This window comes from Anneissia japonica, unplaced genomic scaffold, assembly GCF_011630105.1.
Source record: "Anneissia japonica isolate Jap-2015-1 unplaced genomic scaffold, ASM1163010v1 scaffold3862_len378127_cov164, whole genome shotgun sequence".
Taxonomy (NCBI): Eukaryota; Metazoa; Echinodermata; class Crinoidea; order Comatulida; family Comatulidae; genus Anneissia; species Anneissia japonica.
In genome coordinates, this window is record NW_022702440.1 from 83,619 (window position 1) to 99,200 (window position 15,582).

Below are 15,582 nucleotides of genomic sequence, written 5' to 3' on the forward strand. Positions count from 1 at the left end.
ACCATGTCTCACAGAAATATATAAATATAAGCAAATACGAAAAGGAAACGATTGCACACGTTGACATAATAGAGACATAAAATTCATTCAAGACGAATATTTCTGACACGCATGTGTCCTTCTTTAGCGTTAAACATACGGCGGTCTAAGCCGTCCTAATATTTAAAGACTACTCCGAGGAGGATTAAAACGGTCTTAAATCATTTTTACCATGGCGTTACAGGTAGTCCTAGATCGTCAAAGACTAAGTATCGAATGATGAATATTCCGCAAGCTTCCCAGCGTCTGTAAAAATAGGCTCCCAGTGGGAGCGTGTGTCTACTGCCTTGTAATGGAGTTTTTGTTTTTGAATTTAATCTTATGTTCTTCAATATGCAGATGTGTGTATTATTGTAGTGTATTTGGAATTTTCATGAACATTTTCTTTCATAAAAATATTCTGTATACTACTGTTGTATTGTATTACACTAAAAATACTTTAAAAAAATAACTCTTCGAGTTACCGCGTTATGTCGTTGATTTTGAAAAGTACTACCATTTTCTAGAGGGCTTCCTTTAAATGCCGGTAAAAGGCGTTCGTGGCGAACACGTGCTGCGTCTCTATAACGTATTCGAGTTTCGAACGCAATTTTGTTCGAGTTCTGAACGCTATTCGATTTTTAATAGAGCGCTCCCTACCTAGTGGTAGTAGTACCCATCATTCCTCCACCGGATGTGACCTTTTCCGCATCTTTAATTGCTAATCATGACGTAGTGTTTATGGCCCTCGATGGGGGCAGTAGACACACAAAAAGAAAACTGGTCTACGTTTATTTGCGTTCATTTTGATAATATGCATGTTTTACAGTATGTTACTAGGGAGTGCTTGTTTGCGTTTTGCGGTCTAAGCGAAGACCGTGTTATAGCAACAGTAACTTAGCAGAGTAACTTTAGTAAGACGTTCTAAGTGATAAAGCCTGCTTTATTCGAGAAGAATTACCGTACCAGTTAAGACCGTTTTATAGCAATCCGCCTCTGGACCGATTTACTTCATATTTATACACATTAAACCCAATATTACATGTATATCGGTCCTCCTAAAATTTGGTACTGATCGGAAGCAAGTAGCCTGGGTTCCAGGCCCTAATTTTGAGTTACTCACTCTTTATTGCACTTAGTGCGCGCCATACCTAATTTAATTGGCGTCCCATACTCGATTCCTTTTTTTTTTTTTTTTTTTTTTTTTTTTACAAAGCACTCACAAATCATAGCCGTCGTTCGGAATAGAAAAATAATAAAAAATATGAGACTTGTGGCAAGTCTAGGAAGCAAGGTGATTTTAGAATGTTATTTATATATTTTCTGGCCGCAAACAGACGACAGAACCAACTTGACCGGATCGTTTGTTTGGTCGCGCCGACTCTAGCGGACGTACCGCTGGCCGACTGGAGCAGATCGACCGTGTGTCAAATTCTGGAAGCGGTCCACAGACGGCGTGCAAACTCACCCGATTGACGGGCTTGCACACGCGAGGCAAATAATCGATAGGCCGCGATATAGCACAACACGGGAAGGGTTTGTAATCTCAGATTATCTTGATTGTCATTGCAGATCGTCCTCTTCCAATTCCAGTATCCGATAGATACAACCAAGGCGACATGGAGTACGCGTACCCTACAGTGACCTTTGTCAGCACCACAGATAGTAACGGTCCCGAGAAGACGAATAGAGCTGTTGAGAGATCTGCATCGAGGCCGCCAGAAATACCGGCTCGTCAATATGATACGGACGATGACTTACAGTATATGCATATTGGCGAAACCGTCATTGAACATCAGCAAGCATTGATGCAGCGACAACCACAAGGTAACAATCTACAGATGCATCCGTACCTTGAACTGGAGGACATTCCTCCTACTGATGGAAAGTATCAAAGACCCATGAGCCATACATACGCAGATTTGGACAACGTCGCACGCAGAAACGAAGAGGAGTATTACCGACCTGGTGCTCAAACAATGTTCAAACAAAATGACCTGGACAAGCCACAGACCTGTTACATGGGCCTATCCAGCACCACTAGGTCCAACATGGACGTATCAGTTTATAAAGGGCTGCGGCATGGTCATTTAGTATCATCTGGTTGTACGAGGGAGGGTTGTGAAGATTGCGAATCTGCCCATCTAAATCCAAACAGTAGAAATGAAATGGGTGACCATGAAAACACTAATGTTGCGCATGATGTCACAACAAAAACTCCGCAATCTCCGTGCTACGAACAAAGCCTAATAATGGAACCAGCTTTCTACATGGCTGTAGAAGGGAGATCTCAAGGCTCGTGCGAAATTGGCGATATGGCGAAGTGTTTTGAAGATAATACGTATTCGTTTTTAAAATGAGTGCATAGCGATGCCAGGTGTACACTCATACATTATCAGTAGGCTGAGAATTGATTTGTTACTATAGTCTGTAATATCTTTGCAAATTAGAAAAGTGTCTTCATTAGAATGCAAATCTTCTCAAAAAAGAATATTCTCTAAATGGTGAAGTGTAACCAAACATAACTAATAGTGTGCTACAGAAACAACTATTTAAATTATATTCCTATTCTCATGTTATTCAATGTTTTGGTATAGCGATAAATTTATGTAAATATATATCTCTCCTTATTAAAAAAAATACAACTAATATATTCCTTTACAGGTAGCATTATTTTATTATACAGTAGAGTAAAGAATAAGCGGGAATGTGATATTAATTAATCTTATTTTGCCTTTAACAACAGCTTCAACATGTTTCATTTGAATGTATACATTTTTTTGTAAATAAATGTATATAATAATGGACGAACTATATTGCGGGCTCATCTTGTATACTACTACTACACTGTTATTTTGAAGGAGTTATTTTGACTCCAAAGGAGTTATTCTGTACCTAAAAAAAGGTACAGAATAACTCCTTTCGAGTTAAAATAACTGCTTCAAAATAACAGTGTACTACTGCTACTGTAATTACTGCTGCTACTTCTACTACCGCTACTGCTGCTGCTATTGCTGTTGCTGATACTACTGTACTAGGCCTACTTATATTTTGTTTTATTTCACTCGCATCCAACAGCGAGTAACTCGCCATGGCCAGTTACGGGAGGGTGTCTATAAAACGAAGACCGAAGGCCGAAGACCCAAAAACGAAGACTCCTATTTTTTCTCTTTTATTTTAATGATAATACGCCAGGCTATCACAAAATCAAAATTACGATTTTTTTTGGGCGTGTGTTTGTGAAATTTTAAAGGGTCTTCGATTTATAGTCACCCATGGGGGTCTACAAAACGAAGACCGAAGATCCGAAGAACGAAGACCTCCAATTATTTCTCAATTATCTTATTGAAAGTATTTCAAAATCATCATAAAACAGTTGCCAAGTTTCTATTTCATTATTTCATCACGATTGAGAGAAAACAAATGTGGGTCTTTGTTTTTCGAGTCTTCGGTCTTCGTTTTGTAGACACCCATATAGGGTGTCTATAAAACGAGGGCCCTTCATTATCTCATCCATCCTATGTTTGTGTCACTACCGAATGACAGATGCTGCACATATGCGTCACTATACAGCATTCCTGAAGTTTATTTAACATAGAACAAGTTTATGAATGAAATATTCAAGGTTTTTGTAGGCCTCCAAAATACGCGTACCGCTAGGTCAAGCCCTACTTTCGTTTAGAGGGTAGCAGCGCCAAGAAGCGCTCTGCCACCAGCCGTGGACGTACAACATTGGTTGCCGATTTGGAGCTGGAATAAAGAGTAGATCATTAAATTGGCTCAGATTGAGGCAATAATGTGTTAAAAAAGACGAATACTATAAATACATAGCATGAAGTGAAAATTTCACAAACAGACGCCCAAAATTTTTTTTAAATTTTAATTTTGTGACAGCCTGGCGTATTATCATCAAAATAAAAGAGAAAAAATTAGGGTTTTCGTTTTTGGGTGCTCGGTCTTCGGTCTTCGTTTTATAGACACCCAGTTACGGGATGGATGATACTTTATAAAGTAAGTCTCTTTTCCACACCTTATTTTGTATTGTTAAGTCATCATGCTCTTTGTTTTATAATTTCATGTAAAGCGCATAAAGGCGATGTGTATAAGAGACAGGGTGAAGTGTAACCAAACATAACTAATAGTGTGCTACAGAAACAACTATTTAAATTATATTCCTATTCTCATGTTATTCAATGTTTTGGTATAGCGATAAATTTATGTAAATATATATCTCTCCTTATTAAAAAAAATACAACTAATATATTCCTTTACAGGTAGCATTATTTTATTATACAGTAGAGTAAAGAATAAACGGGAATGTAATATTAATTAATCTTATTTTGCCTTTAACAACAGCTTCAACATGTTTCATTTGAATGTATACATTTTTTTGTAAATAAATGTATATAATAATGGACGAACTATATTGCGGGCTCATCTTGTATACTACTACTACACTGTTATTTTGAAGGAGTTATTTATGACGATGACGATGATGACGACGACGACAACGATGACTATGATGATGATGATGATGATGATGATGATGATGATGATGATGATGATGAAAGGGCAGCTTCGGAAATGGATATAAAAACGCTACCGAAAGAGGAGTCTCAATTTGGCTAAATGAATTAATATGAGGTATGTGGTGTACAATTTTTTAGATGAAAATGTACCAGGGGCCAAATATACAACATGTCAGCAGTTTCGATTTCTTAGAATACTTGAATGATTTTGTACAAGGCGCCTTCTTAATATACTCTAAATCAAGTCGGGAAATTACGAGCTCATGTAGCGCCGATAATAATAGGGCAGTGAGCTCAATAAACATCACGTGGTTAAACTTCATCGGCTACAATGACAAACTTGCAGGGCAGCAACTATAACTCGATTAGGCCAACGAAAGTACAAATTATAAACCTATGATATGCCTAGTCGTAAAAAAAATAAAAACTCAATGTTGAATAAACACTACAGTAATTACCTCCACCAACGAAGTTGGCAGGAGGTTATGTTTTTGCCCCTGTTTATTTTAAATTTATTTATATAGTTATTTATATATTTATTTATTCATTTGCTGTGAAAACTTACTTAGTTTTTATCACAAATTCGTCAAACTTGGCCACTTCGTGAAAACAGTTTGGTGTAGTGGTTAGAAGAGTTTTTTACACTACCGGCCCCGAGTTCAAATCCAATATTGTCTACTTTTTTTCATGGGGACAATAGGTCTATGCGTGGGAAATTTGGGTGTAGGCGTAGGTATACACTCTGCGAGTGCCTCTAGTTCGACATAAAAATACAGTGTATTCTTTTCTTTCCTTATTGTTTGCATACCGGCGCTAATGTGCTTTAGGCGAATTTGCTCAAAATGCATTTTTTTATTACACGCATGGGCAGTTCAATAATTAACTACGAAGTCCTTTACTGCGCATGCTAGGAGCAATAATATTATTCGCACTATTGGACTATCGCACTACTGGATAAAACTTTGTGCCAGTGGATTGCGATATTGAAACGGACTCTGCTATCTACACATGAGAAAAATGTGAAATAAAACTAGAAAGAAAAAAATTGTTTCCAAATAGGCCTACAGAGTATTTAATTAATTTATATTCTGCTATTGCTTCTTTTTGAACTCTTTTCTTTTGTTTTTTGTCAAAGGGCCAGCCGAGACAAGCTCGACTTCAGGTTGGTCCTCATTTATGCCTCGTCTTATATGTATATTTGGCCATTGTGAATTAAGTGGATGATGATTTGATTTGATTAGTCGATTAATGTGTTTTAAATGTTATCATGATTATAAAAATACATAAAATGACGCCGACATTATTATTTTTTAATTACTTTCATATTAATCCTGTGTAATCTTTTCAATAATACCAATAACACATGAAGCAGCAATAATTAGAAAAAGAGTACAAACATTTCATAATGAAAACTGCTCACGGAAAGGTTGACTGCACACCTTAACTCAGTAAATCAGTCAAAACGGGACCCCCTTTTCTCAAAGAATGGACTATACAATTTGAACGATTTCATTTGGCAATCTAAAAAGTTTTGTTTTCTATATGCTTAGAAAGAATGCACTTTCGACGTATATTTCTAAATGAATACACTCTGAATTCATAATTTTTCTCCACTTATACAATTAATAATTTTGTTAGCTGTATTTCTAACCTGAAGAGGTATATTGTTCCAGAGTTTGGACCACTGAATCGAATGTTAAAAACAAGCGCATCAGTACGATGTTGTGGTAAATATAGTTCATTAGCAGATCTGGTAACATGTTACGAAAATTAAAATTATACTACAAATATTCTAATGATCACAACATAAGAACCAGTAACTTAACTGTTCCCTGATAAAAACACAAAACTTGTGTTTTTATCAGGAAACAGTTCAAAATGTTCTTCCTTATGTTGTGGTCATAATAACTGAGTTAGTATGACCACAACGGAAGAGCACTTTGTCACATTCAAAGTTCAGACCCATATAGAGTTTTATTTTTCAAATGTTTAGCATATATGGGTACAGATAATCTTTATTGACTGTCAATCTCATATATCCAAATTTTAGGAAATTACGTTTTATGCATGCACCGACTTGGGAATTTTGTTTTATGTTGTTTGTTGAATAGTTTTCTTTAATAATAGGCCTATTACAGTCTATTATGACATAAGGGACAACAAGGAAGTTCATTTTTAAATGATTAAAATCATAGTATAGAGAATCCAGCTAGGAATGAAATTAAATATGTATAATAATAATTTCATATTTCTAAGAATTGTTTGGAGTATATGACCTCTTCTGATGATAGATTACATCCACAGAGTGCCCCTAAGCCAATACTTTGATAATTGATAAAAAAAAAAAAAAATATAAATTGCGTTTTTCCGAATCACGACAGACTGTGTAGATTACTGGTCTAAATGTAAAAATTTAAGATTTTATTTTTAAATCACAAAATATCACAAATATATATTCAGTACATTCTCGATTGTCTTGGAAATGTGGACCGTGTAAAATTTGGTTGGGTGCGTACACACCCTCTTTAACACCCCACCTACTGGATACAGGTATACGGTCCTCGAAACTTTACATTTTACTTTCCAATTAATACAGTATTATACTCTTATTAATTAGATATCTCCTCAATTTCTCAGTATTTTTCTTTAATTCTTTTCCACTTCCAACGCTGTTTAATTTGAAATTCCATTCATATTGCTGCTCTTCTTCCGATCCCGTATTCATTTTCAGTCTCTCGGTGCTCGGTGATCATTTTTGACTTTCTTTTTAGTATCAAAGTGATGTATCAACGTGTGTTCGTAAGTTTTAAGCTCTAGGTCTACATTTAGGCTACCCACTCCATTAAAGAGTTTTTTTTTATATTTTTTTTTATAGCATTCGTTATAAACAATGAAATATTAATCCAGTAATTTAAAAGTAATAGTTAATAAAAAGTTCTTTCTTTAGTGTAATTTTTGAATAACAAAATATATTAAATTTATATTTGCCTTTTTAAATAATCAACGCACATGTATATCCTCCCTGTGATTGATTGATATGATTAATCATACATTGTGACATAAATCAAAATAATAATAATAAAAAAAAAACTGAGTAGTGTACGTTAGTTATTACAGCACATCACGCATTCGATTTCATTACAGTCCGTTTTTTGAATAATACTTAGACAATGCATAAAGTATTGCATTTATTTTTTCTATATTTCTGTCCTTGGTTTAGGTAGGTGGCATTTCTCACAGAAAGAGTTGGAATTCGCCAGATCACCAGGCAATGCAATCACTTTATATATATATATATACTTATAATAAACTTATAAGTTCCCGGAAATTGGACTCTCATACCTTAAGAACGCATGCAACAGTAATAATTAGAAAGATTACAAACATCTGTTTATAATAAAAATGAAACAATGTGCAACAAGAAATTAAGTTACTTACACATTATCATAATTACAACATATTACGCTTATTTTTAAATTAAAATTTCAATTCTGTCAAAAAAGACATTAAAAATACATCACAAAACGCTACAAACCTTGGAGCGGCAGGGACTTCGCCCTCACAACCCCGTCGGTCATTTGCAGCCCTTTGGCTCTCAGCCCCTGGCTAGGCCTTCGTTACGCCACTGATACTTTGTAGTTCCACATTTACAATTTTCGCAACTCCCCACATGGGAACCACTCTACACCATGGCTGTGGCTAGGGGTGCCTGAATACTACAGCCATAATATATAGACGCTGATTCGAATGGCTCTGGTTGTGGAACAAGTCTTGTAAAATAAGAACTACAAAAAGTTTTTTTTTCAGTTTTTTTGTTTTTATAAACATTATTATTATACGACAACCACACATTCTCACGCAACAGAAAATCGGAATTTTACACATCTGCACTTTTGAACCAGTGCTTTTTTTTTTTCGAGAGGAGTAGCGGGTTAACCCAGTGTACCCATACAGCTCCTGTTCTGTACACTAGTAGCTGAAATCGGTTTACAGAATAGAGTGCCCTAGGGTAAAAGAATGTTCGAACGTCTGAGCTAGTACTCAGGCCTCCAGCGCCTTGGGACTTCAGTACAAAAGCGGTATACAACAAGCTAACAACAAATCACATTACAAAAATATTTTCGCTGTTTCTAAATTATAAAGCTTGGGATTCCCCTGCATTTAATATAAAGTATTCTTGTGTGTCATGACGTCATTTATTTTATGAGAAATATCGAACGATCCAGAATCTCTACATATCAGTGAGATAAATTACTTGGTATCGATTTGAAAGTGTTTTTCCAATTAGTTTATATTGCTTGTTCATATGAAATGCAGAAGTCACTATCCGTCAACCATCATTGCACATAAGAAAGTAGATTCAAGGTGTTGCAATTGCACCTGTATTGACATCGTTAGAACAATAGTACACTACGAAGAGATACTGCATTGTGACGATCATTAGCCGTGTTTAACCCTGTCATGGAACGTAAGTAAATCAAAGTAGCCTCCTGTGTGTAAAAATTAAGTTAGTGATTTTTTTTTACATTAATGACACTTATGACAACCATAAAAAAGAAACTGTAGCTTAATTGCGATTCTAAAATTCACAATCAAGTTTAAAAGTACAATGCATTAGTAATCAACTGTAGTATTGTAGTATTTGGAATCCGGCACTGCAGCTCGTAAAGTACATATGGGATTTTATGGGCTATTGACAGTTTTAGGTAATTTTAACGGTACGATAAACAAATATCTAATTGAGCGTAAGCTAAGTCCGTGTCATTTACAGATACAGTATAATGGCGCGAACAAGCAGATTTCGCAACATTATTATTCAATTTACACTGCAATGATTCTTTTGTGGATTTTCCAGTGACATGTTATAGTTATTTTTAGGCACTAGGCCTAGACACAAAATACAATTTGCAATGGATAAAGAAAATACGATATCTCGTAAGGCCGACCAAGTACGTCAGATTTTTATTTTTTTATCATGATAATATAATAACAAAATTCTGACATATTTATATGAATTATATAATTCTATTTCCATCAAATCTAGCTCTGGAGTTTTACAGTTTTAAATTATTTTCTGTCGGTTTGTGTTGTTGATTTATTCAGACACAAATATGTAATCATGGCGAAACTACAATTTAACAATAGAAAACAAGAGGTTTAATAAAAATGCCACGAAGACGGTCAATGGCAAGAATCTAATAGGCCTATACTTTTAAATTTAATTGATATATTTTATTTATTTTTAAATATAGTTAGTTTTATGTTTTGCAGTCAATGAAAACGAGAATCCCTGTCAATATCCTCCGATTTGTGTTGCGCAAAATTACTTCTGTAACAAAAGATGCTATTTTTAAATACAGAAATAGAAAAGTCCCCATATGATAATGCTGTTCGATTGTACAGCTGCCGGTAAATACAGTGGCGCATATTGGTTAATGAGATAAATCCCGTGCAAAGTCAGTGACGTCATTTCTTTCGTGGGAAAATACGATATCGGCCTATCACGAAATTCCACTACTTCTCAGTAAGACAAATTTGAAGATTACAACTACAGTATTTGGCAACGTTTTTCTGAAATATTTGTTGATACCGGTATAGTTTAAATGCAGATGTAAGTGTCAGGAATTACACATGAGGAAAAAGATACAATTTAAGGTAGAGATAAACATATAGTAGGTTCAAGAGAAAATTGGAGCCACTGCAGTTTAAATATTATCTGTGATATAATCAATGTCATCATGAAATGTGAGTAACCGAAAGAGCATATTCAGCACATGAAAATAAAATTGTGAATGTGTCTCGAGCAAACATGTCTCATAAGTAACTCTCACTTGGGTAGGTTACAACTTTGCCTATGCAACTCCGGAGAGATGGTAATAAGTTGCCAGATATATAATTTTATTCAAGTGAGCAAACGTTTTCGGTTATCAACTTTGTCAAGCTAAAGAAAAACATGAGAATAGCAAAATATAGCATATGGAAGGCTCAAAACATGGTTCCACAAAACAGAATGCACCAATAGGTGAGCAGAACAAAACGTAGTAGCCAATAGAAAGCTGGTAAATAAAACAAAGCATAAAACAAAGGAACAATAGAACAATGGAGGGAGGGAGCCTCCCTCCCTAAAAAAGCACTGGTAGGTGGGACAAAATATGTCAGAGCAAAACATGGCAAAATAATATATAAAAAAGAAAAGCCTACAAAATCATAATCATAATAAAAAAAAATAGAAATATATATAGAAATGATATGAAAAAAAAACATAAACGTCAGCATAGTATATGGTATAACATATTCAGTAAATGGGCCTATTTAGGTAGATATTATTGTGAGCAGCAGAGCGCAGTGAAATTTAATTTGATTAAATTAGAGATTATTGGGATAATAATGTGGAAAATCATTCACAAACCATTATGTTGTGATACGGCACGCCATGGAGTACCTTGTTTAGGTAAAACTCGTGTATTGGTATTGTGAAATGATTTCATACGAGTAGGCATGGACAGAAATATCATCATATGTGTCTGCCTCTCATTATTGTGTTTCCGCCAAACCCAAGACACAACAGTGTAGAGAGCTAAAAAAAAGTATATTGTATTATTATTATCGAGTATCTTGTATTGGTACTGCGAAATGATTACATGAGTAGGCGTACGATAAAAATATCATATATTTAGGAGTCACATTTATTTATTTATTTATTCACCTATCGGCCTACTCTAGCCTTAAAGAGATTTATTATAACATTAATAATTAGCAGTTATATTTTCATTTACTAGTGAATTTACTTTCTTTTGGAATCAATATTTTATCATGCTTTGTTTATTTTTTAGAGCGTTTGTGCGAAAGGACTAATTTAGATAAGCATCCGAATAATATTATAATTACTAACTATTAGCAATCATTGATGTGATGCCATGTGATGAATTATAGTGTAACGAATAGAGAAGTAATTATTTGACATGTTCATCAGCTGACCACTTGCTACACGCTAAACCTACTTATTGTGAAATACTGTTGTACAAACTAAAGAAATGAGGAATTTATTATTAAAATAACACACTTTCGGTTGTTCTACCTTTTCAGGTCGAGAACACCCCACTCCATTGCCACCAGGCGAGATCAAATGTCCAGCATGTGGAGTCGTTCCAAAGGCTTGCCATTTTCCCCCAGTACAAGTTTCAGTGGACATGAAGATAAAATCTCCACTGACCAACGAAATGATGTCATTAGATGACGCAATTATCGAATACATCAATCACTACTTTCCATCTTTGCAGCATTTAACTTACAGGGTCCCAGCTGCGTTGTTTTATGAAGCAAGAGGAGATTTAGATTTATGGACAAACTCAGATTTAGTTTCAAACACGGAACTTTCGTCTTCTTCGAAAGGAGCCATCAAAATATCACCTCTTAAAGTCGTTGACAGCCGATTTCAGAAAGACGCCGTGGAAGCAATCGTTTCCATTCTATATTCATGGGGAATTCAAAATAAACAAGTTATGTTTATCTTAAGCGAATATAAGTTTTCAGATTACTGTAAATTAACAAAGGCTGTAAAACCGACAAAACTTACCGGAGAACATGATATAGTTATTTTTCATCGAAGGCTTGGTATACTTTTAATTGAAGTTAAAAGTGTCTCTAGTGACAAAGCTTTCAAAACAAAACGAAGTAAAATAAAAGGTGCATGGGAACAGGTACTGCGCAATGAGATTGCATTTCGTGACATGAATAGTGGTCTTGGTTTTGTTAGAGATATTCCTTTCTATTATTTTATTGCATTTCCAAACCTCACATCGAGAGATTTGCAAGCGGTGAAAGTTTGTGATGACCATAAGAAACATATACTGTATAAGGACAATATTGTTTCTGTCGAAAATGTTAATGCAGTGCTAGGTAGTTATTTTGGAGATTCTTTATTACAAAATGACTCGAACGATGCAATGACGTCAATGCAATATGAACAGTTATGTGCGAGATATGCTGGTTTTGCCTCGGTCGTGCATGTCCGAACTATTGTAGACGCGGTCAGTAAAATAAATTCAAAAATGAATATTGCAAATATGAGTAATGAAAAAATGGAAAAGATATTTCTAAATCCAGAGCAGCTTGCTTTGATAAAGATGCAACATTTACGCAAAATAATTTTGACTGGAGAGTATGGAACGGGTAAGTCAATTGTTTTGAAAATGTTAGCAGACAAACTTTGTGAAAACAACTCAAACTATCTTATATTTATTGTTTCTTGTACAAACGTATCACACACTCGAACAATGGGCCGTTTGCGGAAATCAAAGAACCATTTAGTAGAGCACATTCGACATCTGACAAAGAATGCCGACACAGAGAATATTCTTATTTGGAGTATTTCTGATCTTGTTGGACACTGCTTTCCGACAAAGGATGTATTCAGTCAACGACTTTCGCCAAGGCTAATTTGTGATATAGCAAATTATCTTATTGATAAGTACCCAGATAGACAAGTCGCTCTTCTATTAGACGAAGTGCCTTTCGTACCAAGTTGGAACTGGAGCATATTAGAGACTTTCTGTCTTAGGAATGCTGAACTCTATTTATGGATGACCATCGCCACCGGAACCTACGCAATCAGGGACGATACCGACCCGTTGAGTGTCGTGAAGTCAAATTCACCCCGTGGTTTTCCCGTGTTACATCTCAAGCGATGTATGCGTATGACACGTAATAGTCTTCGCTTCTATAAAGCGTTACAGGAACATCTGGGTGATAAGGCCCATCTCTTTATGGAGTATGGTAATGCAATAGAAGGGCCAATACCTTTATGGTATGAACTACCCTATTGCAAGTGTAAGAGCAGTAACCCTTTTGCTTGCACGTGCATTGACTCGCGGATGGATCAAACCATCCACGCTGTATTTAATCAACTTGTCGATGTAAAGCCAAATCACGTAACCTTCGTGATACGAGATTCAGTACAAGATACTGATCAATTCTTGTCTTCGTTACTAGTAAGATCGTGCAAACGAATAAACATTCCTCTGCGATCATTTCTGCAAACATCGGTAGCGAATCAGTCTTCTGCAAATGCAGATGATCTACTTTCGTACGAACACGATTGTCCAAAACTTGTTGATATATTTAGTTTTAAAGGTTGTGAGAGTCCAGTTGTCATTTTCATCACGCCCTTTGGATGGCCGTTAGTTTGGGAACACAATCAAGACCGACACGGATGGGATGACATATCACAACAGATCTCTCGTGCTTTGGGACAGATTATTTTAATCACATGGCCAAAGAATGAAATGGATTATTTTAGTTTGCAAGCAATAAAAGTTACAATGGAGTCGTACTCACAAAAAAGGTATGACGAAAGCGATACGCACGAAAAAGAGATCGAAAAAGCTATGGAGTCTAATTTTCAAAAAGTTATTGAAACATATGAGCAAAAAGATAGAGAAGTGTATCTTAACAGTCTGGTCGAAAGAGGGGTGTTGGTGAAATTTCCCATTGTGGCTTCAAGTGATTCAGACAGTAATGTCACCAAGTTTTAGCCAACCTAGGCAAAATATGCATTGCTGCATTTGCTGGGAATATGAAGCAAAATTGTTGCAGTTACAGTAGATTATGCCAGATAACATTGACACAACGTGGTATAAACGTTTTCAACGTTATCAGTCAATAGAGACGTTCTGAATATGCCCACGTATTTATGAAGGCCTAATAGTATAATGGTTCCAATATATAAGTTCTATAGCGAAATTCCTTAAAGTAAACCAATTTTTATTATGTGGTTGACATTCACACAACTTTCAGTTTTGTCAGATAGACATGGTCTGTTTGTTGTTACTTGGGTCGTTGCTGGGTGTTACGTAACGATACAAGGTTTGACGTATATTTAGTGTGAGCCTCCCTATGAGTTTGTTTTCCTTCTCTGGTTTTTCTTTTATATTTTATTTTCGGATAGCCATATTATTAATATTTCCCAGTCTGGTATGTGCTTTTCTTTCAACATGTGATCCGTTATGCGGGATGTATTTATTCTATTTGATTTAAATTTATTTAAATTCAGCTTACGACATAAAATATTCAATATTAAGCAAAGTTGAGAGAACCATATGAAAGTACACCTATACTAGTTCATCAACTTGAACATAAAAACTCAATAATATAACATGACAATGCAATTAAATAAAAAAAAAATATATAAATTATACACACTGATTATGCATTATAATAAAACAATTTACAAAACACCTGGGTAACCCCTACTCTTCTCGTACTGGGTTCTTTAAAGTGCACATGAGCCAAATTATGTACACTGGGCCTTTGGTTTATAGTCCTTATTCGAGAATACTTGTTCTACCACCAGACCCATAGGGACTGTGCCGTTCGAACAAGCGCGAATATATCTCTACGGATCCGGCGCCCCAGCCTAGGCCACTAAGCCGCTAAAATAACCAAGACCAAACACTCAAAGGATCGAAAGTGAGCACCTTAGAGTTGCAGTATTTCAAAAGAGATTTCTTAAAAGCAGATAGGCCTAATTATATTTTTCACTAGACGATGCTTTTCTGCTGGCCGTTGTATTAACTGCTACCGGTATAGTATTGCTTTCCACATTTTATGCGCATTCATCGTTGTTTTTAGTGCTCTGCCAGTTTCTCCAATATAAACTTTGTCAGAATTCATTAAACCTGTTAATACACTACCCCAAATATATCTTCTTTATTAATTTTGTCTTTTGGTCGAAAACCGCATAATGTTCAGTTTTCGTTTTTTTTTAAAGTTCTTCTTTTCTTCTCCGAAAGATCTCTAAAGTAGGTAAGTCAATAGTTCCGGCTGTCGTTTAGTGGAAGATTCAGTTTCTTTTGGTTTTTCTATCTATTTCCTGTTGTACCTTTTTTGGTTAATGTTTTTATAATCTTTGTAAAGCACGATGTATGGTATTTGCTCCAGATTCTTTATCTTCCTTTGTTTTTTTTCTGAAAACTTATCGTTACGCAAGACCCAACAACCGGAGTAACAAGAAGCAGAACATATCTCTCTGACGAAA

General features: G+C 35.4%; 1 protein-coding gene across 1 annotated transcript; it reads left to right on the forward strand.

The window, feature by feature from the left end:
* Positions 1 to 8,807: 8,807 nt before the first annotated feature.
* On the forward strand, positions 8,808 to 14,742 carry LOC117103874. Its single transcript, XM_033244490.1, has 2 exons — positions 8,808 to 9,015; positions 11,634 to 14,742. Exons 1-2 carry the CDS (start codon positions 9,009 to 9,011, stop codon positions 14,078 to 14,080), a joined length of 2,454 nt encoding a protein of 817 aa, XP_033100381.1. The 5' UTR covers positions 8,808 to 9,008; the 3' UTR covers positions 14,081 to 14,742.
* The last annotated feature ends 840 nt before the right edge of the window (positions 14,743 to 15,582 follow it).